This window comes from Patagioenas fasciata, chromosome 8, assembly GCF_037038585.1.
Source record: "Patagioenas fasciata isolate bPatFas1 chromosome 8, bPatFas1.hap1, whole genome shotgun sequence".
In the NCBI taxonomy this organism is placed as follows: domain Eukaryota; kingdom Metazoa; phylum Chordata; class Aves; order Columbiformes; family Columbidae; genus Patagioenas; species Patagioenas fasciata.
The window spans coordinates 7591082-7616470 of record NC_092527.1 but is presented as its reverse complement, the minus strand read 5'-3'; the positions used below and the strand labels follow the sequence as shown (position 1 = coordinate 7616470).

The following is a 25389-nucleotide window of genomic DNA, read 5'->3' as shown; positions in this document are numbered from 1 at the left end:
AGCACCCCAAAAAACAGTGGCTCCCGGTTTTTGGGACGAGGCAAAAGCATCCAAGTGGAGATGAATTTCACAGCCCCCACCCTGCAAATGGGCACGGTGCCCGCCCGGCACTCGGCAGCTCAGCTGCCAAAACCCATCCACCATCCTCCCCAGGCACGCGCTCCCCGTTTCACCCGCATGCCGCGGGCGGGCAGCCTGCCTGCAGCTGCCTGTCCCAGGGACGAGAGACGGGCCCTCAAGGTTTTGGCTGCAGCGCAGATGTGCCCGGCTGTCGGCGTGCCGGGACCTGCCGCCGCATCCCCCCCACCTCACTGCTCGCCTGCCGGAGTTGCCCACGGGCTCGGCACGATGCGCGGGGTCACCCCTGCCATGACCCAGAATGGAGCCAGAGAGGGTGCAAAGGGCACCCACCCTGCAGGCATTTAGGGGACACCCTAAAAACAGGTGTCTCCGCAGCTCAGCCCCCTTGCTATGTTCCCCACACGAATGCTTGGCCACGGGGATCACACTGGCCTCTGTGCCAACCCTGGCTGGTGATCATAAGCCAAAACAACACTTGAATCTACTGAAAAGTGGCTTTTGGGGCCACGGAGAACAAACACGAGGACCGGGACTGAGCCAGGGACAGCAGCAGCCACCCCATGGGCCAAGGAATTTGTCCCCTGGCATACGTGGGGCACGGTTTGTACCCGACATGCAGCTGAGTACTCGCTGAGCCCGCTGTGCATCTCCTCCCTTCCTCCTCCTCCTCCTCCTCCCCAGCCCCCTCCTCCTGCAGCACTGCAAAACAGCTGAGCTCAGCACATCCCGGGCAGGGGCCCAGCCAGGACCCTCCCAAACACCAGCCGCCCCCTGCTTAACCCTTTGCAAATCCAGCCAGGCTGGAAATCTGAGCGATAGAGCAAATCTTATCACGGGGTGCGGGGGCGACTGCCCAGAAAGTTTCATCCATCATCCTGAAGCCCCCTCTGAAGGTTGGGCAAGGGTAAAGAGACGCTGCTCGGCCACAGAAATGACTCTGGGTTTACTCCAGCATTACCCAGGGAGGGGAAGCGCAGGGATTACTAATACTGGAGTTAAAACTTTGCTTTCTAGCTCCAAACCATTGCTCTGCTGCAGAAAAGCAGCCCGGGTCACAGTCTCTTTTTGGGAAGGAAGATGAGCTGCTAACCCCGCAACCCCTCGTCTCCCAGCAGAGACATGAAAATGCAACATCACGTTACGATGATTTTATTTCGGAGATCAAAAATTACGTTTCACTTTAAACCCTGCTGCCACACCAGAGGCTGCTTGCTCCCCTGCCTACCAGGCAGTGTTACGGCAAAGAAAGAAAAATATTTATGCTCAGCTTCAGAATTCAAGCTTATTTTTAGCAAGGCGCCTTCCCTGTGGTCTCTTACCTCCTTTTATTTATTTGCTGTTTTCCCCGTTTTGACCCCAAAGCCAGCGGTTCCTCATCTATTTTCAGCCTCACCCAGCAAACATTTATACCAATGACTTGGTGGTTGTGGGGACAAAAAAAAACCCAGGAGCTAGATTTTGTTAAAAACAGGATCCCAAGCACCATCCAACCGTTTCCAAGCACGCGTGTGCATATTTTGCTGTATTGCATGGCAAGCCTGCAAATATCGGTGTATATTTTTACCATCTGGGGTTTGAGGTTAATTCATTTTTTGTCCCCAAAATCAGAGTAGTAGCCCTGCATGCCAGGGCTTGTTCCCAGATCGCCGCACATCCCCTTTGCAGCACAGCTCCCCGGGATGCTACCGGCTCCCCCAGCTTGGACCTCTGCTCTCAAAACAGCGACAGATTTGCGCCCCACTTCCCTTAAAAAGCAAGTTCCCCATGTTAGTGGGGGTCCCCAGACCCTTCACACCCACCACCATGCAGCTCTTGGGTGGGAGAATTTGTCCCTGTCTCCCCCGCACCGCAGAGGTCACAGGTGGTGGGTGTGACACCGGTGCGGGGGCCTGTCCCCCTCGCTCCCGGCCGGTTTGCTCCGCGCTGTGTTTATGGCTGGGCTGTTATCAATCTCTGCTCTGGAAGGACAGTACCCAAGATAGCTCCCAGAGTGACTTCAGAGTGCGCCCAGCTCCTCTGATAAAGCTGCAGGCAGCACGGCAGGAGGACAAACAAAGCTCTTTATCATCAATTAATGGGCCTTCGCCTCCCCGCGCTCCTCAGGGTCTGGCTGCGGAGAGGTCACGTATGCAGGGGCCGGCACGCACGGGCCTGTGAGGGGGGTCACGCTTCCAGAGCAGAGGGCTCGGAGGAGGACACTGTCTTGCCCCCATTTTACGGGACCGCTTTGGGAGGCAGCTGGGGGTTCCCCTCAGCCTGGCACTGAATAACCCCCATCCCATCCCATCCCATCCCAGCCTGGCCATGCCTGGCTCTTGCCTCCCTCATCACCGGATTTTAGCACATTTCACTCTCACAGCCCTTACCTTCTAAAGAACCCCGGACAGCAGCAGCCGATGGGACAGTGGCACCCTGGTGACCTATAGCGCCGCCGGGTTGGGTTTGTAACCCGCAGCAGCGAACGTGAGCTGGTCACCGGGATGTGACAGCGGGACCAGGCCCGGGACACACACACGGCCTGCAAGGTGAGGGCGATCAGCGGGCACGTTGAACACAGCACACATGAAACGCCTCATGGCTCCGTCACCTGCCGGCTGGTTCTGTGCCAGCCGGGGCCGCTTCACAACCCAGAGAGGCACCAGGGAACACCAAGAGTGCACAAACCTGCCGTGGCCTGTGTCTCTCTGGCTGCTGCTGTCCTGACCGGGACGTGTCTGAGGCCTGGGACGGGCTCGGGGCCGGGGGGTGCCCGTGGCGAGGCCCAGGCCCGGGCTGGGCAATGAGGGGAGGGCCAGGGTGAGGCCCAGACGCGAGCCAGGCCGTGAGCGGCTGTGAGGGGCTGAGCCCCGGGCTCTCTGCGGCTGACATGGGGGTGAGGCCCAGTCCCTCGGAGGGTGAAGCCCAGGCCCTGAGGGGGTGCCAGGCAGCCGGGGAAGCCCGCTGGGCGCTGCCGAGGGCGGCGGGCGGGTCGCCCCGGCCCGGCCCTCCTGACGCAACCGCCGGCGCTGTTTGCAGCGGCCGAGCCGAGCGGGGGGCAGGGGGCGGGGCCTCCCGCTGTCACCGGGCAGGAGAGACGCCGCGGACGTGCCCCGCGCTCCCATTGGCGGGAGCGGGCTGGAGGGGCGGGGCCTGCCTTTCGGCTGCTATATAAGGCGGGCGGGGGCGGCCGGCTCAGCAGATCGCTGAAGAGGGGGAGAGGCTGCGATGCCGGGGTTGTGGGAGCGGCTGGCGGGGGGCGAGCGGGGCCGGTTGGAGACCTCCGACTGCGAGTCGTTGGGCAGCGCCTCCGGCTCGGAGGGAGGTGAGTGAAGGTTGCCGGGGAGGGCGACTCCTCCTGAGGGGACGTTCGTGAGAGCCCTGGGGTCCCTTTGAGGGATGTGGGGTCTCTCAGGGGCTGGGAGGTGGGTGCGGGTCCCTGAGCAGGGGGGTGGTGCCAAGCCCCTCTGCCTCAGTTCCACCCCAAGCCCCTGGGCTCAGTGTTCCCCCATGTGCCCAGCTCACCCCTCCCTGGTGCTGACCTGCCTCCTGTCCTCCCCACAGATGCCGATTACGCCGATGGTGCCTCCCTGCCGGACCTGGACCTGCTGCATGACCCCGAGGACGAGCTGCTGTGCTCCAACCTGATGGACCTGGTCCAGGCCACGCTGGGCAGAGCCCCGCTGGGTGCCAAGCGCTGCTCCCGGCTGCTGATGCCGGCCCAGCTGCTGGCGCAGGTGAGGACGGAGCTGTTGCGCCTGGCCTGCAGCGAGCCCTGCGGGCTGCGCGGGGCCCTCCTGGACCTCTGCGTGGAGCACGGCAAGGCCTGCCACGACGTGGGGCACATCACTGTGGACCCTACTGTGGTGCCCACGTTCCAGCTCACCCTGGTGCTGCGGCTGGACTCCCGTCTCTGGCCCAAGATCCAGGGACTCTTTGCCTCGGGGCCGGCGTTTGCGCCGCTGAAGCTGAGCACGGGCTTCAGGGTCATCAAGAAAAAGCTGTACAGCTCCGAGCAGCTGCTCATCGAGGAATGCTGACGGGAGAAGCGACTTATTCAAGTGCTTTGGAAGAGCCAGTTAGAGCGTGGCGGCTCCTGGCAGCCGCTGTAGTTTAGGTTAGGCTGGAGTAGGGCTGTAGGTGGAAGTAGTTTGGGCAGGCGGAGGTCCCTGCGGGGCGCCTGCCTGAGCTGGGGCGCCCCTGATGCGGAGTGGACCAGGACCCAGGTCACTTCACGCTGTCGATGATTGTGGGATGATTGCAGTGACCACGTCCCCGGACACGGCAGCAGGGCTGCTGGGGGGGCAGATGGTCTCCTGTTGGCTGATCAATTATGTTTTTTTGTAACAAAGATTGTAATCAATGGGGTTTCTGGGGGGAGGGTGCGTGTGGGAGTGAGTGTTGCTGAGCTGTGGGTCTGGATCAAAGACAAAAACCCTGCCGCTGGCAGCTGGGCAGCTCTGCGGGGGCTCCCGGTGGGGCGGGGGGATCCAAAATCGTGTTGTGTCATTGATCACGAGAGGCAGGAGTGGTGGGAGAGGGGCCCGCGAGGAGGTGACGCGGGGACGGAGGGCAGGACCCCTCACTGTGACACGCCGTTGGCACTTCATTGGTTACAGTTTACACTCATACACTTGATGTTCAAGTGCAAGATTTCCTATGCAATCGTATCGGGGTGTGTTTTGTTGTTTCTTTTTTACTTTTCTAATAAAAGCTGTTTTAATTGATAACCTCTTCTCTCCCTGTTGTTGCTTGGGACTGGATGGGGATGATGAAGCTGCTCCTGGCTGTCCCCAAATCCCTGCTGGCATCCTTGGGAAGCCTTTCCCTGCAGTGGGAGCGGAAGGTTTGGGGAATGGGGGGGAAATCCCACTTTTAATTACAGACCATGGGGCTGTGACTCAGAGGGGGCTGAGTCAGACCCCCGAGCCTGCCAGGTGCCTGTCCCCTGAGAAAAAGGGTCCTGGCCCCTTGGCAAGGGGCTGCTGCTCCTCCCCTGGGAGTGTTTTGGGCAGAAAACCAGGAGAATCAGCTAAAATTGCGAGGGAGGGAGGTGGAGTGTGTCACACCTGTCAGGGGGAAGCGCTGGCCAGCTCCAAACACACTGCAAAAAATGAGACCAATTAGCCAAGCCTGCAATTAGAGCTACTTGGAGAAAAAGGCTTTCACTAAAGTGTAATTAAGCTGCTTGGCAAACGAAGAGCCCACAGAAGGTGTGGGGGATAAAACCAGCCTGAAAAAAGAATCCAAATGCCAGTTTGTTCTGGCTCAGGCTCCTGTTGTTGGTGTCTCTTTTATTTCCCAATTCCTTGTGGACAGACAGCAACTTTTTGATTAAAAATTTCTGTTTCTGAAAAGGACTTCCCACAACTCGAGTATTTCAAGCCGAGGCTGCTCACCCACACCAACACCACCTGTGAGGAATCGGAGCAACAAGAGGGTACAGCTGGAAACACACCTTGTGCGAAAGACAGGGGGGGCTCCCTTAAAATGTTGGGGATTGGGGTGTTTCTCAGAGGGTCATGTACCAGAGCATCCTCATGCCAGGGTCAGGTGGGGTGGTCCAGCAGCAAAACCACAGACAAACCAGCCAAGGGGGCTGGAAAGGAAACTCAAAACCCAAAGATGTTTTGCCAGAGCAGGTTTTGGCCCTGGCGGCACAGGACAGCTCCTCAGATTTACAGCGTGGTGACATGGGCAGCTCAGGATGTGCTGCCATCCCCTGCTGAGGCACCTCGTGTCTTGAAGCTATATATAGAGCTCCATAAATACGTATATTTTTATATACTTAGCTCCTCTGCACACCGAGGGGAACACCCCTTGTCCCCTGCCAGCCTTGCCAAGGGTGGGCGAGGGGGCTCCTGCATCGCATTTTTTAAAACTCTTATTCCGAGGAATAATCAAGGCTTTGCAGAAAACAGAACAAATCCACCCAAACTCACAAAGGCAAATGCAGGGTGCCCAACACAACCCTCTGTGTGCGTGTACACATCTCCAAAATGTCCCGTGGTCACTTGGTACCTTGAGTACCTCCCAGCTGTGGGCGATGCCAGGTGAAGCTTTGCTACTATTTTTAGCAAAATGGCCTTTCCATGATAAATTTTTGGGGGGGATAGCAAGGTCCCTGGGGTTTGGCAGCTCACTGGAGGGTGCCAGGAGCTCCCAGGGACAAGCAGGAGGATATTTTGAGACCTGGGAGGTGACAATGATGATATTTGTGGCACCGGCATCAGCCCAGGGCTCCCAGATGCCATCGCGGAGGCAGGAAAAGGGAGATTTTTTGAGGGCGTCAGCACCAATAAGGCAAATGAGGATTTAAATCCCAGGCTAATGCTAAACTCCTATATTTTACTGCCAGAAATGATGATGCTAAGAAGGGGGTCCCTGTTGCTCCCTACCTGCCAGAGAAGGATGCTCCTGGGGCACCTGTGCTTCCCTTGCTGTCTCCCTTCCTCTGCCTGCTGCCCCAATTAAAAGCTGGGGCTAATGAGCCACTGGACTAACGAGCAGCACAAATCACCCGCACCTTTGGTGAGCAGGCATGGACCAGCACACCGCAACGCAGAGCACCTCCCATGTCTCCAGGCTGGGAATGACCCCAAACCACCCCAGAAACTGGGGCGTGGATGCACCTGAATTGGAGCGAGGTCTGTGCCAGTGTCACGGGGGAGTTTGCTCAGCGGCTGCATTGGTCCCTGCCGGACCCTCCTGGCCAACGTGCTGCGGGCACCAGGAGAGGCCCCAGGGCTGAGTCATCGCCACTGAGGGGAAATGAAGTGAGGTGACCTCGCAGAGAAGGGGGAAAAAAGGGAAAAGAGAGAAAAAAAAACCCCAACCCCAAATCTCCAGCCCTTGGGTGTGCGGGGATGGGGAGGAGGGGAGCGCTGCTGGGGTCAACCTGCCCCAAGCGCCACGGGAAAAGCCTTTTTGTGCCCTGGGGAGGGGGAATTTAGGGAAAAAGAGGCCCATTTGGGAGCCACCCCAGTGAAAGCAAAGACAACCTGCTGAGCGTCGGCCGTCACCTCGCCGTGGGTGCTCTCGGCTGCCGGGACTTGCAAAGATGCTGAATTTCGTTGATGTGTGCGGACGTGACAAAGGCAGAGCTGTAAAACCAGAGCTGGCTGGGGCAAGGACCTGCAAGACACCAACACAGCCGGAGCCTTTCACGTTATAAACATTTATTTATACATGTACAATTGTATGATTAATTCTAAATCGAGAGGTACAGCCTCTGTGAGCAGCCGTTAGGATCTAAGCTTTCTCGCTCGTTATTATCCACGGGTATCTACTGGATAAAAGAAGGTAATCAAAAGGTTTTGGCGGGCAGGCTCTGGGCAAGGAATGCCGCTGTGCGAGACATTCAGCAACTCTGCGAATGTGATTTTTGCTTAACCCCCTTCCCGTGATCTTTTCAAGCTGGCCAGCCTGTGCCTCTACTAAGAGCTATTTCCAAACGCCGCACTTCCACCCAACTCCTTCCAAAGGTGGAAGATTCATTTAAAAACAAAAAACCCTTAAAATCAGGTGCAAGTCCTGGTGGCTGTGGGATAAAAAGGCTTGCAGATCATGGGAGAGCTGATATTTTGCAAAATAAATAAAGAGCCAAAGGCAGAGCACGTGGATTCCTGACAACAAAGAAACAAACCCACCTCACCTCTCAGCTCTCCCAGCCCCTGGCACCGCACCCAGGAGCCGCTGCGCTTTCGGTTCATTCTCCCAAGGGTGCTGGGGATGGTTCTCGCTGGAAATGTCTTTAGACAAAAGCGAACTGCAGAGTACCCTCCCAAAAATATCCAGTTTATTCCACGGAAAATAGCTCTGCTTACGCCAGTTTTGCTTCAAAGAGATGGCTGCAACCTTGACAGCCTTAATGCCGGTCCTGCCCGACAGCGATGGATCGAGAGACGGGGCCTGAGGAGAGATCAGGCCAATCCTCCCATCTTCCCCCGCAACACTTCTTTCAACAGAAGCAATAAAAAGCTCCGTTTCTTATGGATTCGCGGTATTTTACAGGTCTCCTCTAGGAAACATTAGAGGGTGTGAAGGCCACGGCCACGCTGCAAAGGGGAGCATTGGGTGAGCAACCCCAAGTGCAGGACACGTTAATAAAAGAGCCCAACAAAGGGAGAGGGCTGGTGGAAAGCCCTCTTTAGAGAATGAACGCCGCGCGTTGATTACAAGGCAAAATTAAAGCAGAGTCTGCAAAAAAAAAGGAGTTACGTGCACAAATAAACCCAACGACTGGTGAGCAAAAAGCACCCAGGACAATCCTTCCCCTCGCCGAGCGCAGCGCCGGGGCTCAGCTGACCCGCTGCAGCTTCTGCCAATGCTGCAAAACCACACCACGAACCTGGGTAGCTTCCCCCATTTCTTTGTTAACCCCCCCCTACAGATCTGGAATTTCTTCTATGAAAACCCGAAAGGCAGGTATCGCCATCCCAAGCCGCAGAACACCGCTGTCCTCCAGAAAGCAAAATACAGTAACCACAAAGTGATTCTTGGTTTAGTGTGTCCGGCACTGCAGAGCGAGACACTCTGGGAAGAGACTTCCCGCTCTCCTGTTCACCAAACCGGGCGGAAAACAAAATAATTTAATCATCCAACCCCTGCATAGTTTAAAAGTACAACATATATACAGCTATAAATTAATTCTAAATAGATTATATTTTCTTTTTTACTAAAGTTTGTTTTTTAATCACCAAATCGTCCCCATTTCTCTCTCCGTCGGCAGTGACCAGCGCAGTGGCGAAGGGTCTCCCTTTGCTTCATGGCTTCCTGCAGTTAGTTTGTGCTATTTTACACTCTACGCATTTGTTCTTGGGGTGGTGGGATCCCAGGAGCAACGAGACTGTCGCGGTGTCGGAAGGGGGAAGATGGGCAGCTTGGTTTCCTGTCCTAATTGCTGCCTGAGACCTCGGTCGAACGGCGGAGACAGGCAGAGAGAAGAAAAAGGGCAGTTGTGCGTTGCTAAATTCTTCGATTCCATTTTTAAGATAAGGTTTGAATTCTTTTAAATACCGAGTCTGCCACCTGGGCTCAGGGCGCTTCGCCAAAAGTCTTCAGGCATTTCAAGAGCCTGGGAACAAAAGCGGTAGCGGTGTCAGTCTCCGGCCGATCGCACGTCACTGCACCTCCTCCCCTTCCTTCCCCCCAGCACGGGCAGCGGCTCTTTCAGTCACGGTATTTCAATCCCTCTGCTCTCTGTTCAGATCACGGGTACAGAGAGGGAATTAAAGAAAAGCAAGGACTTAAGGTCTATCATAAAAGAAGAGGCGCAGTTAGCAAAACGAGAGCGGGCGTTATCAAGAATGGTTCTCGAAATGGGATACACCCAAAAAAAAAGGCCAAACACAACCCAGAGGATTTGCTTTGAAGGCCAAACTTTAGGACGTGCTCCCTTTGCCAAGGGAAATAAAAACCAAACGAAAACTCCCCTGTTAAATCTCCTTAACAAACCAAGCAGCATTCCCAAGAAGTCTCTGCAAGCCTAAATGGTGTCCATACAACTAACATTCGGTGCAAGCTTCACTTCCCATTTATTTTCTATAGAAACCCTGTTTTCAAATAATTTTGTGGTAGGAAGGACATGTACGTTTTACAGCCATCCCACAGCAGCATCTGGTAGGTGAAATCAGCCCAGATAATTAGGTAGAAAAAGGACTCCAAACCCCATGCCAATGTTTTCCCATTATTTTTGTGCATTTCTGGACCCGGCACAGCCGGTCCCACACGTGCTCTCTGCGCTCGCCTTAATTCAAGCTCTCCAACCCCCGAGTTGTCCAGACTCCCCCTCAGCTGTCTTGATTCCCAGTTTAACGCAGTAAGTTACTGCTACAACCTGCTGTGAATTCAGGCTGTTTGCTTTGTTCTCCTTGAGTGTCGTGGGAAGGCAACGGGGGGGCAAGGAACATCTTTTTGGTGGGGGTTCCTTCCCTGTCATCCTATTGCTTCAAGTGCCAGGGGACAACAGCTTTTCCAGTAAAACCGACAATAAAGCGACCAAAAAAAGGGTCATTAAAATGTGGTGGCTGGCTGCCACGGCTGGTAAAATCTTCCCACCAGCCAAGGCGTGCACAGCCGTGGTATTGAAGGTGGAGATGACAAGACCTCGGCCGAGTCACCAACGTGCCTGGGGCTTTTGCTCTGTTCCTAGAGACCCAACACCGACAGCGCCAGAGCAAACAGCGAGCTCGGAGAGAGCCCAGGGTGCCGACATGCAAACTAAACAAAACCAATTTCCCGACTAACGAGTGTACGTTTGGTGGAAGGGGGTGCTTCCCCCCCGTGGCGTGTGGGCATCCAGAGGAGACTCAGGAAGAGCTGCGTCTCAAACAGAGATTTAAGTAAGTGTGAAAAGCACGATCGTGCCCTGCTCCACTGCCAGGGGAAGCGTCACCAGCTCGTACTTAGACCTCTGCTGAGCAGGCAGGCGGTGACTATCCGTGCAGAGAGGCTTGAACGTCTGACAGTCTGCTACAGCTGGGGGTGCCCATCTTCTGTGCTCGCTGGTACAGATCCGAGTCCCCGAAGTAGCGTGCCCGGTACAACAAGCCTTCCTCTGCAAAAGGGAAAAAACCTGGCGTTACAAACGCGACGTGGAAGGAAACCCACCAGCCAGGCCACGTCCCAGCCACGGGCTCTGCTGGGAACAGGAGGCACATCGAGTTCTCCAAGGTGAGATGAAGCACAGGATGGAGCTGAGGAAATGCCCCGTGCCCTTCAGGACAGGATGGGCGTAACGTCTGCTGACAGCTCATCCATCCCAGGGAAAGCCCAAGGAACCTGACGGGACCTGCCTCGAGTCCAAGGAGGCAGCTGACGCAAAGTGGAAGAAGAAAGGCAGAGACTCAGAGCACTGGCCTCATATGGCACCACTCGGGGTTCGAACAGCACCTCAAATCCTACCCCAGCCACTGCTCCAAGAGCTGTGATCATCACCCACTGGGAAGGGGTAAGTCAGGTCACCCCCGGGACTTGGCAAACAGTTTGCAGCCCGGTGAGGCGGCCAAGTGTCCTCTCACGCTGTCTCTCCTAACCCCGTGTGCCCCCAGCAGCAGGCGAGGTGGCGTCGGTGCTGCCACCGCAGCCTTCGGAGCAGGGACGAAGGACACCACGGGCAGCACACCTTCAAACTAAAATATTACACTGAGATCTCGGGGGCCTCCTGAAAATCAGATGGCTGTAACCTTCTGCCTCCACTGGAAATCAGAGATATCCTCCTGACACAGCAGGGGAACGTCTGGGGAACAACTCCTGTTTGACCAGTTCTACAGCAGCATTAAAAACCAAACCAAAACAAAAAAACCCACATACTGGATTTGTCACAAAGTCACAGACAGAAAAGAAAAGACCTACAACACAGGAAATGTGCTCGCACCTTGCTAAAGTATAGCTTTAGCACACGCCAGTCCCCAGTTAAAGACCTTTCTGAAGCCTCCACTCCTCACCCCACTCTACTCACTCTGCTGCTTCTCTTTCCAGCAGTTATTTCGAAGGTTTGCAATATAGTCATCCTCCACGCTCCTTTCAACGTTTTTCAGGTTCGTGCCCGTGTATTCATCTGCAAAGTTCTCGGATACGTAGTAGACGACTTTCAAGTGCTCTGTCACCCTCCTGTGTGTGTGGCCCACCGACCTGGTTCAGGGAGAAGAGTCAGAACAGTGCGGGACAGAGCAAAAAGCCCCCAGCTCTTTAAAACACACAACATGTCATGACACCAAACCACTGGGGAACATACATCACTCCTGTGCATCCCCAGGCTTGAAGGTTTGAAAAGGAGAAGCATTTCTGGTGGAAAAGGGAGAGAAAACCTGCCAGGCCTCTAGCTAGGTGGGCAGAGCTCTGAATACAGACAGAACTCTGAGGCAGATTGCCCAAGGCCTAAACCCACTTCAAGTTGTTCATTAGAATTTTCAGCGCTAATTAAATCTCCCTGCAATTTCCTTGTTGATGACACCATCCTGTTGCTGGCAGTGAGCCCCAAGGATGGTTACAAAGCTCAGAGGCTAATGCTTGTGGGGCACAGGGCATGAGCAGCCAGGTGCCAGCACAGAGGAGCACGGCAGAGGTGAGGGCAGAGCCGGGGGGGGTTGTCACAGCCACCCAGGAGCGTCCCCTTGCTCAGCAAGGCTGTCCCTCTGCCAAATGCAGTCCCCTGTGCCAAGATATCTTGCTAACCCCACCAGCATCAGCTTCCTCTACCACATCACATGCTGCAACCAACGCCGTTGCTGCAAGAATAAAATTAGACCTGTTCTGCGCTCCAGCCTGCACCGAATAGCATAGAGAGCACTTTCTAGAAGGAAATCTCTTACCCTACCCCTATGGATTTGCATTTTGCACAGAGCTCTGTACTTATTTTCCCCAACAGCCCAGCAAACCCAGAGCATGTTTGCAAGCTGTAACACGGGACCTGTGCCCAGACGCTGGGTTCGTCAGGAACAGCTCCATCTGGAGACCTGCCCAAAGTCTCCCATAACAAATACCAGCTTGCTGCTGCGTTAAAAGCGAGCCTGATTCTTAAAAGGCAGGTATAAACATTAACTCATCCGGCTCGCCCTTCAGTCTGTTATCAGGGTTTACAGGAGTGATTCAAAGACGTTTTCATCACGTTTCATCAAGGTCCAGCACTCAGGGACGAGTGGTGGGTAATCAGATAGACTGAACATGGCCAAAAAGCTCTCTTGGCATTTTTCGAGACAAAAGTGGATGCGTGTCTGGCAGTGCCTACTGGCAAAGCAGCAGTTTGGAAGCAGCTCACCTCGCTATTTTACCTGTCAAGACAGAGCCCTGTGCTGTCCTCAAGCTCATATTTCTCTTCTGTATAAAGATGAACTACGGAGGCTGCAAAATGTGCCCTCAAAGGAGGAGGACTGAAGCTCGCAGAGCTCCAGCGGCACACTTGAGTGTAAAGCACGAAAGTAAGGGAAGGACCTGGTGCAAGAAACCTGCCACCTGAAGTCAGACCTGCAAGCGAGTCAGGTGAATTTGATGAGGTGTTACTGAAGAGCAGGATGGCACAGGCAGGCCCACGACTACACAGGTCTTTTGGCAGAAAGCTTAGTCTTTGGAAGAGATTTTACAAAGGCGACCTAATGACAGAAGTTTCTTTATCACTCTGCCTTTCCCAGTGACAGCTTCAATATCAAGAAGCGGCCTGGAAATCTCTGTGCGCCATTAATACCTCACCAGGCTCAAAAGCTTTTCGCCTCCTGCTCGCTGAGTTCAGCGCCACAAGCTCCAGCTTCCTGACGAATGACGGCCAAGCACAGCATTTCCCTCGACATCAAGCAGCACAAGGGGCCCGGCTGCCTGTGTGAGCGAGCCAGCGAGCAAGCGAGCAGCTCCGCCTGCCGACACAGCACGTCTCTGCTCCCCAGATAATTTAATTCGAAGGGAACAGGGAACCAAGCAGCAGGGGAACACCTGGGGCTCAGGGGTGGCTTTTCTTGGGGAGCTGACAAAGCTGGAAGCAAATCCCTGCCCACTTAAAAGCTGCTCTCCACCAAATGTCTTCTTGTCCTATGAACCACCCCTTCAACGGTATAAAACAAACTGGGATACACATACAATGCTTAATTTTATAATCCTAATATTAACTGCAGAAATCACATCTCCAATGCTCTTTAGCCTCTCGAGCAACCCTTAACTGTGTCCTCCTAAAAACTGCTCCATCTTTCGGTTCCAAGCACTAACATCGTAGTCTTTACCTCAGACCTGAAAGCTAAGCTGGGTTTTATAGTATTTAACATCATCACAGGTAAATGTTGCCACCCGAAAAACTAAACAGGGCCCACTGGCTGTAAGTAAGTCTAGCCTCTTTAAATACGCATAAGGGAACTTCCGCTGAAAATACACTAAGCTTTTGTCAAGAATGATGCAAGCAGCCAGAAATCATGCCTGTTTTCCCATTCTTTGTTGGCACTGCAACGTGACTAACGACTCATTGCATTCGTCAGCCAAGTGAGCAGATGGGGGCATTTCCACAGGATCTAGAACGAAACAGTTTCACTTTCGCATAGTAAAATCTCTGGCCACAGCTATTTCATGGCAAAATCAGAGTTCAAAAATAGGGGATTTCTCTGGGAGTGTCTTTTACCCTACGGGATTGGCCTTTTTATTCCTTCCTCTCTTCCTCTGTAGATCCGTACTAGCCATAAGCCAAGGCTTTCATGAAGAGCAGATCTGGTTTTTGTTTTTCACACGCAAGTCTAACTCTGCACCTCAATTCATTCCGCACAAGGGATCTTGGTGCTGGGCTACACTCTGCCAAAGTCATTTTGTGTGTCCCATTCCAGGACAGACAGACCCAGCCACAGGTACGGGCTGCAGAAGGTCCCTGTCAAATAACATCGTCCCTTAGGCAAGGGAGGAGCCTCCAACCTTCCATCGCGACACCTGTTGGAGAACTGGCAGGCCCTAACTGATGTGAGACATCTGGCAGCAAGAGCAACGGTGTGATGAGATAAAGAAGAAAAAAAGGAAAAGCAGAGAGCCTAGATCTCTACCCCGTCATGCCACCCTGCCCTCCAGAACACAACCCCCTCCCGGGATGGATACATTTTTGAGTAGTGGAGAGTAACAGGTACTCACGGCCTCTGGCTCAAGCTGTAGGGTGGGCTGGAGACCATCATCTGGCTGAGAGCAGACACGATGATGAGGATGAGGATAGGCATCAGCTGGACAAACAAGCCAAGGCCACCCTGAAGGAACAAAAACACAGAGTGGAGTGCCGCCTGCACGCAAGGATTCCACAGCACCGCTCTCCCTCCCTCCCAGTCCTAACGCAAGCTCAATTCTCCTGCTCCGCGCAGGCACTGGGCTTAGGAGGCACGCCAAAATAACTGGGGGGAACCCAGCAGCCCACAGTTTCCTTCCAGAAAGGCCAGCATGACTCTAAAGGTCCAAACTCGCTGCACCTTTTCTGGATGTAACAAAGGGCAGAGGGGGCTGGCAGGGGGAACCTCGTGAGCGAATTTCAAAAGCCTCATTCCTGTATTTTGTTTTTCTGCCTGTATTTTTGTTTTCTAGAGCATATATGGTGTCTGTTCTGCTCATGCTAATGAGCAGAACTGGGTTTAGGGAAAGCCTTCTCTGCTCTTCCGTGTCAGATGAAAGTAATTCCCCCTCTACCTCACCTCCTGAGCTCCCTCCATTTCCAGCAGAGCACACCTTCCCCTTTAGCTTGAGGAAAAATATTCAGAAAGCTCTGGTTGCTTGCCTGCCCTTTTTTCTTTTTAAATATAATTAGCTATTCCCAGAAAACAGTAATCTTCAGTAATAACCCATGTCTAGGAAGTCCTTCATTCTCACATCTCTAAATCAGAGGGCCTGGAGTCCTGCAGATATACACAGATTTTCTGTGATGTGAAAACATAAAAACGGCTCATGCTATGAAGCATCTTCCTTGGTTGATTAAGCATCACAGATTAGAAACACCCCATCTTCAATACTGGAATTAAAGGAAGAATGCTGGGAGGAGTCACAAGTATCCACATTATCCGAAAAGTGGATTTACCTTTTGAAATTACAGAATTAGATCAGAAAGGAAACGCCTATTCTGCAGTAAAGACAGGTACGCTTTAATAGTGCAATCTTATTTTGGGGCAGCACCGTTTCAAGACACGCCAGTGTTTTCCCCACTGGACGACAGCTATGAGAGTCCTGAGAGAACAACCACCAGTAAATTAAACTGCAACTTGGTGTAAATTCTGAAGGCAGCTCACTTCCCGCAGCTTTCTGTCCAGGGGGCTGGAAAGCAGCAGGACTGTTTCGCAAGACAGCTGCTCCAACCAGCTCACAATCCACGTATCGGAAAAACCTTTAGACTCCCAGCCCCCCAGCCTGTTCTCCACTTACGTCACCCTGGTGTTCTCGTCTGTCCTGCCTCTGATGGTAGGTATATCGCATCCTGCCATTGCTGTATACGTGAACGTTACCTATACAGGCAAAAAACCCATTACACAACAGTCAGAGTATGTAAGACACAGAGATCCATCTACAGGATTTTGCAGGATCATACGAAAATTCAGGTTGAAGTGACCTCAGGAGGTCCAACCTCCTGCTCAAAGCAGGGTCAGTTATGTAGAGAGTACAACTTGTACCGGTCTCCTTGCTTCTAAGTCAATTTACCTTAGGTTAAAACCAATTACGAAAAGAAATAATTTTGGTCGTTTTTCCACCCTAAAAACATAGCTGTTCCGTGTCATCTTTCAAATGTCAAAACTACAGCTGAAAAGGGAGACTGGCTGAGAAAGCAGCCCTAAATCCTCTTGGGACAGTGAGGAATGGAAAAAAAGACTGAGCTAAAATAGCAACCTCCTGTTTTCACTTGGAGTAGGTTTGGTTTTGTTTTTCAAGAGGCTTAAATTATGCTCTAGAAATAACACTTCCCTCTTTTTTTATGGGACACAGTGGAAAGAAGGAAATGACACTGATCTCTGAGAAACTGCTTCAGCTGCGTGGCAGACACAGATCAAGAACAAGGCCCAGGTGTTACCATCGTTTGTTCTGGTGAGAAGACTTAACTTCCAAAGCCGCCAGGCAGGAAAGCTTTCTTCAGCATACGGTTATTTTTACAACCAGGCTTAAAACCAGTATTTTTTTGTTCTAACATTCAGCCCAACCTAATAACAGCTGATGTTGCCAGCATGCAAACAAGTACCTGAAGCTGGGAAGGCATCCAGCTCTGATGGTACCACCTGCTGGACACTGAGTTCTCCAAGTACCCATCTGAACAATTTAGAAAACTCTAGGTGTTTGGGTCAAGTGCGAAGGCGAACTCTCTCTCATCAACCTCAGCAATCCCTGCACGGCCAGACAAATCACTACCGCACTGTTGCTCTGTCAAAAGGATTGGGTCCCATTCAAGAGATTAAGGCTTAACGGGCTTACTAGAAGGAAAGCCACCACCAAAGAACATGTTGAAGAGGTCCTCGGGCGAGATGTCTGCCTCAAACCCGCGGTGGAAGTCCGAGTGACTGTGTCCATGCCGAGCAGGGTTGAGTTTCTCGTCTCCAAATTGGTCATATTGCTTCCTCTTCTCTGGGTTGCTCAATACTGCATACGCATTGCCAATGGCTGAAATACCGACAATAAGGACACAATTAGCTTCTTTCTGCAACAGATAATACATTTAACCCTGCAGACTGCCAGGACTTGCCCTTCTCATCACACAAATGAGATTTGCAACTACCCACGTCTTTTCAACAGGGTACTTCAGTGGCACAGCACGCTTCTGGCAAAGACTGAAGGAAACCACATCAAGAGACTCGATGGAAAAGGCCTTAATTAATTCAAATGAAGAAGTTATGATACGACTGGTATGAATTCAGTATTTGTCCCTAGAGAAACCCTCTTGGATGAACATGTGAGTTGTGAAGGAAACACTGGTAGAAGAGCAGCTACACATTTCGCCTAATTAAACTTACTATTTCTTTTCAACAAGTAATGCCCAAATCTTTCAGCCATAAGCAACTGTATAGGAAAACGCAATTTTAGTCAACAAATTTTATTGACAAGTGGCATTAAGGGAATTCAATGTCATAGCCTAAAACCAGAACTGCAAAGAATGTAAATACGGACTAGATCACTGGAGGAGACTTTAACATCTCCCATCAAAGCCAGTAAGGAAACACTGGCTAGAAGTTGTGTCTGCCAGCTGTGAATTTCAACATTTCGAGATGCTAGAAGTCAGGAGTATAATTACAAGGCCTGTTAACCGTGAGTGTGATGGTGGAAATGCACTGGAAGCCCCCACCAGTTCCCCAGGTCACTCTCCTCCCAACCTCAGCATGTTTGAGCCTTTCTACCAGAATGTCTGCCTGCCACCCCTTTATTTCTGTGTTTCAGTTCCGGTTTACCACTTCCCTTCTGTACCAATCTACCCAAAGCCTCCCTACACAACTGCAGAGGCTCTGCTCTCCCCGCCCCATGTCGCAAGGAGGCAAAAACATTCACAGCAGTAGCTGCCTGGTGTATAAAAGGCAGTAGCAGAAGTGAGAGAAAAGAGATACGTGCCCTTTGGAGGAGATTAACTCCAAGATTCAGCGTTTTCTTGGTAGTCAGATGGAGGTGTACGGTTTCTTCTTGGATTTGGAGCATGGAGGATGTAATGTCAATACACTTGTTTTCCTTCTTGGTTATAATTAGTGCACGCAGAGTAAACATTTCTACAAGCAGGCAAGGAAGCTGGATGACACGAACTCTCAGCATTTTAGCTTGTTCTTTCAAACTGTGCGTTTAGTTAACAAAACTGAAGCAATTCAGGGTTTTGGCTGTTGTCTGACTTTCTGCTGACAGAGCCCAAGAACCACCTTGTTCCAAGTCAGGATTTTAGCTCAAAGTAGCCAGGTCCAACTCTTTTTTTCCAATGTCAGTCAAAGGTAGTGATGCAAATCTGCTGCAAGACAGACTGCAGCCAACAGCAAATATGGACTGGACATAATGTTTTATCAGCTGTCACTGGGAAGACGAATGCCAAGACTGCAGCTAATACATCAATGCAAGAAAAAACAAACTAAAATCCTCACGGTAGTGCATGTTTCCCTCCTTCACCCTCTGGAACCAAACAGGTGGGCTTCAGCGAGTTCTGCAAACCAGGAGCTCAGCTCTTGGGGGCTGAAAGATGGGGGAGCCAACGAGGCAAGGCTTGGAGGAGAGATAACCCGAGAGCAGATAGCTCCGCAGCGGAGGATAAAGGGCATCTTGCTTAACGCGCGACTTCTGGCACGTAACTCTTGTTAAAGCCCTCGGCAAACATCATTATTTGAGATTACAGGTGAAGAAATCTGCCTTTCGCCACTTAGCAAGGACTAAAGGATAAACTATCGAACAGTGGCTTATTGCACATGTGGCGTAGACAGATGTCTGCAGATGCTCGCTCTTTAATCAGGCCCCATGCTAAACCAGGCTAGCCCAGGTAGCTGGGGGTCAGCTCGTTATTTGCTAACAGCAACGCTCTTATCAGTTATGGATTTAAGACTTAAAAGACTTGAACAAACCTTACATAAGACTTTTACTGCTGAACTCATGTCTACCAGCAGCTTACCCGAATACTGTATCAATATACTCATGCTAGGCTAGCCTTGCTCCCTGCACCAGCAGAAGTTTCATGCATTTCGCTCCCAAGATGGCCAGAATCAGACCATTCTAAGGGCTTAACATTGCAAAACCAGCGTTGTACAACTGGCATCAACAAGTTCTGCCTTTAGCACAACAATAATGATCAAACTTCCACAGCTCGCGTGGGAAAATGGAGTAATACATTCCAAGCAATAGCGTTTCTCTTGGGAAATTACTCCAGTTTTAAGGTAAGCTGCAGGACGTGGAGCTTCTCCCTGCTCCTGCATCTCTCCAAAAACAGAGGATGGTGAACATCCAGAGGGAATTTCCTCCTGGGCAGCGTGGCAGGAGGCTGGGGTAACACACAGGGCTGTCAGGAGAAATGGGAGGAAGGCTTCTCCTTGCCTGACTAGCAGCGACAAATGCCAACCTGTGTTTATTATTTTAAGCCTATACTTTGTTTATAATACAGCCAGCTTGGAAGAGAGATAGCTTTACACTAAAGAGCTTTATTTCACTATACCTGACTTGTGAGGTGGTTTTTAAGAGTCCTTGCTAGCCCAACTCAGCACCATCACCTGATAGCTAATCACAAAGCTGGAAACGTTCTTTACCTTTAAATGCCTCTGTAGCCCCTGGTGCGTGGTTCTTATCGGGGTGAAACTTCAGTGCAAGTTTCCGGTAAGCCTTTTTCAGGTCCTCATCAGAAGCTTCTCTGTTTACTCCCAGAATTTCATAGTAATCTTTGCATTGCTTTACCCTGCAAGTAGAGAGGGGAGAAAACACAGGGAATGAGTTTCAGCTGTGAAAACCATGTTTGCATCGAATATGTCAACTCTGCAACATCTCACGCATCGCAGTTTCGATCAGTGTTGTTCGGTGAATGCTGCGTTACTCAGTTCTTAACTCCTCAGAGGGTGACCCATTTATTTTCACAGACTCATCCCCGCTGTGCTGCGTTACTGGCACAAAAACACTCTCACAGAACAAGTCGAGCCAGTAGAGGCAGAAGGGCCTCTCCTCAGGCAATGATATCACCCGCTGACAAATGGGTTTGGCAAATACGTCTCAGATTCATCACACTGATGTTTTGTAGTCCCTCCCAAACAGCCTCCAAATGACAGGCCGGGATCTGAAGGATAGCTGGGCTATCGGCTTTTCCCCCCCAGCTCCTCTGACTGGGTTAATTCACAAACCTAAAAATAACATCAGCTGAATTCTAGAGGAAGAAAGAGGGAGCTGCCCAGGCCTGTGCACCCAGGCCAGCTTGTTCTATGCACACTCACAGCCCAGCCATAGTTTCTCTTCCTCACATGACTTTGATGAGACAGAATACAGCAGGCTGGGTTTTCGGAGAAACAGACGACCTAACAAGCATCCCCCTGAGTCCATCAGCCAGAGCAGTTCTTGCGCAAGTCAGACCATGCCCATAACCTTAAACAAAGTTTACCAAGTGACCGCACCTGCAGTTCAGCCCTTCACCTTCCTGTATTTGCAAATGGTAGAAAGGAATAAAGAACAGCTTGAAAGAGGGTTGGGAAAACAGATGACTAGATAAACATATGTTGAGACTTTCCAGCAGGGGCTTTAGAAGTTTATCGTGCTAACAGAGTGAAGCGTCCTGCGGTGGATTTCTACCTTAATGGGCTCTAAGAGAGACCGTGAGCAGAATGGAAGAGAGATGTGTCTTGCCACTTGGGACTAGAGCAAAGCTTAGAGCAGGAGGGCTGCCAACTGGAAAGTATGAGCTGTGACTTCCACCGAGAGGACCTCCGGACCACATGGGATTTTTCACAGTATTATTGAAGAACAGTAAAGCAAACATCAATGTGAAGACCATGAGATGAATGCATCCACAATGCCTTTTTGGACCTCAGCCTGGAAGAGGCCTGCGTGCCTAGAGTTCTGGCCCTCGTACGTGCCTTTGGGGGGAAAATCTCACCCCCCTTCGACCCAAACTACCTGCCTCCTAGGGCTGCTGTAGCTATAAATCCACCTAGATACCTTTTTGAACACCTAGTGAATTAAAAACCACCACATATGGTTCAAAGCTGACCACTCTGATCTCCTTACACGGCACAGAACATGAGTTGTTTTCCAATCCTACCTACTCTCTCTGCCTTCCTCCTTCCTGTTCCACCATTCCATCTTTAAAACACTGTGAAAACCAGATTGCAGGATAAACTCGAACGTGGGTTGAAGCCCAAGAGAGCTGAGCACACACCTCTTCACTGCATCCACCTGGTCCTGAGTGTAGCCCTTGGGGGCCTCCCCACCAGCCTCTCCATTGGCTGACGGAAAGTCTCCGCTCGTCTTCTTGAACTGAGGGTTCGTGGACTCCCTGGACTGGGACTGGCCATTGGCTGGTTGCTCATTCTTGTTGAGTGATTCAAGCAGAACTGAAATGAGAAAAACACGAAAAGAAAAAAAAAAAAATCAAGACGTTAAGTTCAAGTTCAATCTGCCCTTTCCACTCTCCAGTAAGGACCCCTCTTCATCTCTGCCACCGCCCAAAGACCCCCCCCAACCCTTCCTCAGGAAGAACATCACCTTTTGACCCAAGGAACCCTTGTGCTCCTGCTGCTTCTTGCCCAGATGTGAAGGCTGCTGCAGAAGACATTGCCTGCATCTCCCAATGCACCCAACCTGCACCAAAACCCCAGGCCTGCCCAGCCGGACCGTCCAGGAGCCACAATGGATCACCAAAGCAGCACATTCTTGTCCTCTTCTTTTTTTCCCACATACCTCCTTAACAGCAAAGCGTTTCCATGCTTGTTCTCTTGAATACTATAAAGCATATTATTCTTTAGCTCCTGCCTTTGAGAGCCTACTGCGCTGGGTAAACTATGCGACAATGCCAGAGCTTAGAAAATAATCCTGTGGGATGCCAGTCACATGGGGGACACAGCGACACTCCCCTCTGGGGACAGAGCTGCAGCACTGATTGCTGGCAGAACGGTGGGACCCGTAACGCCCGAGTCAGAAAGGTGCTTTGTTCCCCTGTGCCTTCTCCCCTATGTACTCGATGCGTGTAGAAGCAGCTGTGAAAACCACCTTCTCTCTCAATTACCTAATAAGAATTGCATCAATTCAGTTTCCCTTAAGTGTGGAAACTGCTGCAGACTATCGCCACCTCCTTGCAAGGCTTGGACACTGCCCTCTGTCTTTTTCAGCCAAGGGGGACAAGCATGCAGGCCTGGCCTCACCACACAGGTGACAACACTGTGAAACCCAATAAAGTTCCTCTGGGCACAAAAGTATCTTTCCATCATGCATTTCCATAGCAGCTGCATAGCACCATCTTTTTAAACTATTTTTGCCTTTTTTTTAAATCAAACATGAGATCGATGTCTTCATGCTTGTGAAGTTTATATACTGCGTCCCCATTAAACAGAACAGGCACATGTAATATGATTAAAACCCGACAACGTCATTTACAAAGGCATCAGAAACTTGACGAGCTTGCACTCCTTTATCCAGAGCCTAGAACCGAGGACGATTCACCTCCTCCTGCAGATTGCGCCTTACAGACCTTGCACTGGGGGGGTATCACGTTCTTTATGAAAGCTCAAACAACGCTTGCAGGCCAAGAGACGAGCCAAGATATCCTATCTGCCCTGCAGAGCTTGTAGGGGCAAGAAAAAAACGCCCAATAATCCAACAGCCAATACAGGCGATTGTTACAGGACAAACGATAGAAATGACAGCGGGTTAAAGAGTAGTAACTTGCTGGATGAGCTTTTGAGCCTGGGGGCTTCATGGATTTCGGTTTTCAGAAAAATAAATCCTTCCCTCACTTGTATTCACATCACTAGAGCGTTCACAAAATTACAGTTTTTGCTTTTGTTCCTTTCAAGCCTCAAGTAAAGTGCCACGCGCTTTTAAATCTCATCCCATGAGGCTGCACTTCCACCCACCCCCCTCTTGCTGTTTTAGGCTGAGTTCCCCACAGCTTGCCAAGAGATTTTTGGTAGTGTAGTTCCCCAAAACAACCCCAGGAGACACAGCTCAGCCCTGTTTTGCTCTACAGGCCCTGTCCTATTGCTTCTGCATCCCAAAGCCACGCTGGTCCTCCATGCAGTCACAGCGCAGCACAAATTAATGAACAACCAAAACAGAGATTTGCTGAATTAGTTCTCAGCTCTGCCAGCTCAGCTCCCCACCAAGCACGTGCTACAGATCACTTGCTCATTAGCCAACATGCGTTCAACTTCTGTTCATTTTTCCAAAACTCCTGCTTAAAGATGATCAGTGAGACTGTGTCTCTACTAGCCCGCCTGGCTGCGTTGGCGTAGAGGACTTTTGCTGAAATCCCCTTGCAAAACCCTTTGCTGATCCTGTGATGACACCTGCAGGGTCAGTGTCTGAAGTGCCGGCCACACAAGGTCCACATTGCTGCTCATTGCCAAATCCAATATAACTCACGAGAAAGAGGTTTCCCGGGGGCACACGAACTACGTAAAGATTCAGTGACCACGGTGTAACTGCGGGATCTTTAGCAACATCTCCCAGCTATGGACCCAAAGCACAGGAGTGAGCAACCAGCAGGACGTCAAGCAAAGGCAGCTCAGATGTGAAACCTGTACCAGCAACTCACTTGGGTCTGGTACCAAATTAGCGCAATGTATTTAAAATTAACACCTCCTTTTCTCCACTCTCCCCCAATACACCCCAGTTCTCTAACAGTGCTCATCCCACCTTCTACTCTGGCTGTCCCAGTGCACAGGATTTGGGCCAAATATGACATTTTTCCGTTGGAAACTGGTGCTTGCTGTCACCCAGACCTTGCTTTTAAGGTGTGGGCCTTAGCAGAGCTCCTGAGGAAGAGCAATCCTCATCAGGGTGGGCTTTTCTGTGCACTGTGCCACGCTTTTTCCTCCAAAAGTCACTGTTCCTACTCGGTAATTTTGCAGGAGTGCAAACTGTGATCAGGAAGGAAAAGCACAGCACACACAGGGCCAGCTGTGTTTGAGGGAAGGGGAAGAGGCCTCGTGCGACCAAAAAGAGAGGGTGGCAGGGCTCTCAGCAGGGCAGACAAGCTGCAAAACACAGCTAGAGAACCAAAATCAGATGAGGCCTGCTGAAGTAATAAAGGCAGAGGGAGCTGGGGCTCTTTAGCTTGGAGGAGAATCGGGGGTGACCTCATTAATGTTTAGAGATATATAAAGGGTGAGTATCAGGAGAATGGAGCCAGGCTATTCTCGGTGACAACCAATGATAGGACAAAGGGCAACAGGTATAAACTGGAACACTTAAATTCGAGAAGAAACTTCTTCATGGTGAGGGTGGCAGAGCCTGGCCCAGGCTGCCCAGGGAGGTTGTGGAGTCTCCTTCTCTGCAGACATTCAAACCCGCCTGGACACCTTCCTGTGGAACCTCAGCTGGGTGTTCCTGCTCCATGGGGGGATTGCACTGGATGAGCTTTTCCAGTCCCTTCTGATCCCTGACATTTTGGGACTGGGAAGGAAAAGCACAGCACACATAGGGTCTGCTGTGTTTGAGGGAAGGGGAAGAGGCCTTGTGCGACCAAAAAGAGAGGGTAGCAGGGCTCTCCGCAGGGCAGACAACCTGCAAAACACAGCCGGAGAACCAAAACCAGATGAGGCCTGCCGAAGCAATAAAGAAAACAAATTAACGGCCCTAAATCTGTGCAATGTAAGACCACGCGGAGAAATAATTGTGCTTGGCAGCTTCTACAAACCACTTCCCAGCTGCTTCTGTGACGCATTAACAAAGCCTCCAGGAAGTCAGATCGTTTCTAAAAGCCTATAAAAGCAGCGAAGAGACGACTGTTTTCCACGCAGGCCGAAAGGACCCGCGGTGGCTGCGGTAACGCACGGCGGGGAAGGAGAGACGGGATTTGGCGTTTGCTAGGAGGAAAGACCGGGGACAACAAACCCCAGCGGGCACCTCACGGGCCGGGCCCGGCGTGAACCGCCCGCCCTCATCAGCCCACAGCCGCGCATGCGCGGGCGGGTGAAGGGTCAGTCACGGCGGCGCAGGCCCCGAACCGCCCCCCCCCCCCCCCGCTTTCCTCCGCCGGGCTCCCCGATCCGCCTCTCCGGGGACTCACCGCGGACCCGGGGCGAGGGGTACAAGCGCTGCGCCTTCTCCAGGAACCGGCGGGCCTTGTCGGGCTGGTTGGCCTTGGCGGCGGCCAGGGCAATACCGATGCACCGCTCCGCCTCGTCCCTGTTCGACTCCATGGCGGCGGCGGCCGGGGGCGGGCGGGGCGCCCGTGACGCCATCAGGCCGCGCACCCGCGCGGTC

The 25389-nt window shown here is 51.8% G+C and overlaps 2 protein-coding genes across 4 annotated transcripts; one reads left to right on the top strand and one right to left on the bottom strand.

Annotated features, from left to right (window-relative positions):
• The first annotated feature begins 3268 nt into the window (after nucleotides 1-3268).
• On the top strand, nucleotides 3269-4787 carry DDIT4 (DNA damage inducible transcript 4). Its single transcript, XM_065843973.1, has 2 exons — nucleotides 3269-3382; nucleotides 3622-4787. The coding sequence occupies exons 1-2, from the start codon at nucleotides 3286-3288 to the stop codon at nucleotides 4095-4097; spliced, it is 573 nt and encodes a 190-aa protein (XP_065700045.1). The 5' UTR covers nucleotides 3269-3285; the 3' UTR covers nucleotides 4098-4787.
• A 2431-nt stretch (nucleotides 4788-7218) lies between these two features.
• Nucleotides 7219-25361, bottom strand: DNAJB12 (DnaJ heat shock protein family (Hsp40) member B12). 3 transcript variants are annotated; one of them, XM_071811608.1, is made up of 9 exons: nucleotides 25193-25361; nucleotides 21344-21518; nucleotides 19734-19879; nucleotides 16951-17136; nucleotides 15916-15995; nucleotides 14650-14759; nucleotides 11519-11691; nucleotides 10464-10615; nucleotides 7219-9258 (listed from the first exon to the last, which is right to left on the bottom strand). In XM_071811608.1, exons 1-8 carry the CDS (start codon nucleotides 25323-25325, stop codon nucleotides 10494-10496), a joined length of 1125 nt encoding a protein of 374 aa, XP_071667709.1. In that variant the 5' UTR covers nucleotides 25326-25361; the 3' UTR covers nucleotides 7219-9258; nucleotides 10464-10493. The 3 variants fall into 3 exon arrangements, with proteins under 3 accessions (XP_071667709.1, XP_065699340.1, XP_071667708.1); XM_065843268.2 differs by having other exon boundaries at nucleotides 7219-9133; XM_071811607.1 differs by having other exon boundaries at nucleotides 7219-10615.
• Between the last annotated feature and the right edge of the window lie 28 nt (nucleotides 25362-25389).

Coding starts and splice junctions, on each gene's coding strand:
- DDIT4 (XM_065843973.1), top strand. CDS start 3,286: ATGCCGGGGTTGTGGGAGCGGCTGGCGGGGGGCGAGCGGGGCCGGTTG. Junction 3,383..3,621: donor CGCCTCCGGCTCGGAGGGAG/GTGAGTGAAGGT, acceptor TCCTCCCCACAG/ATGCCGATTACGCCGATGGT.
- DNAJB12 (XM_071811607.1), bottom strand. CDS start 25,325: ATGGAGTCGAACAGGGACGAGGCGGAGCGGTGCATCGGTATTGCCCTG. Junction 17,137..19,733: donor GGCTACAGAGGCATTTAAAG/GTAAAGAACGTT, acceptor TCGGTATTTCAG/CCATTGGCAATGCGTATGCA. Junction 11,692..14,649: donor TACAGCTTGAGCCAGAGGCC/GTGAGTACCTGT, acceptor TCCCTGAACCAG/GTCGGTGGGCCACACACACA.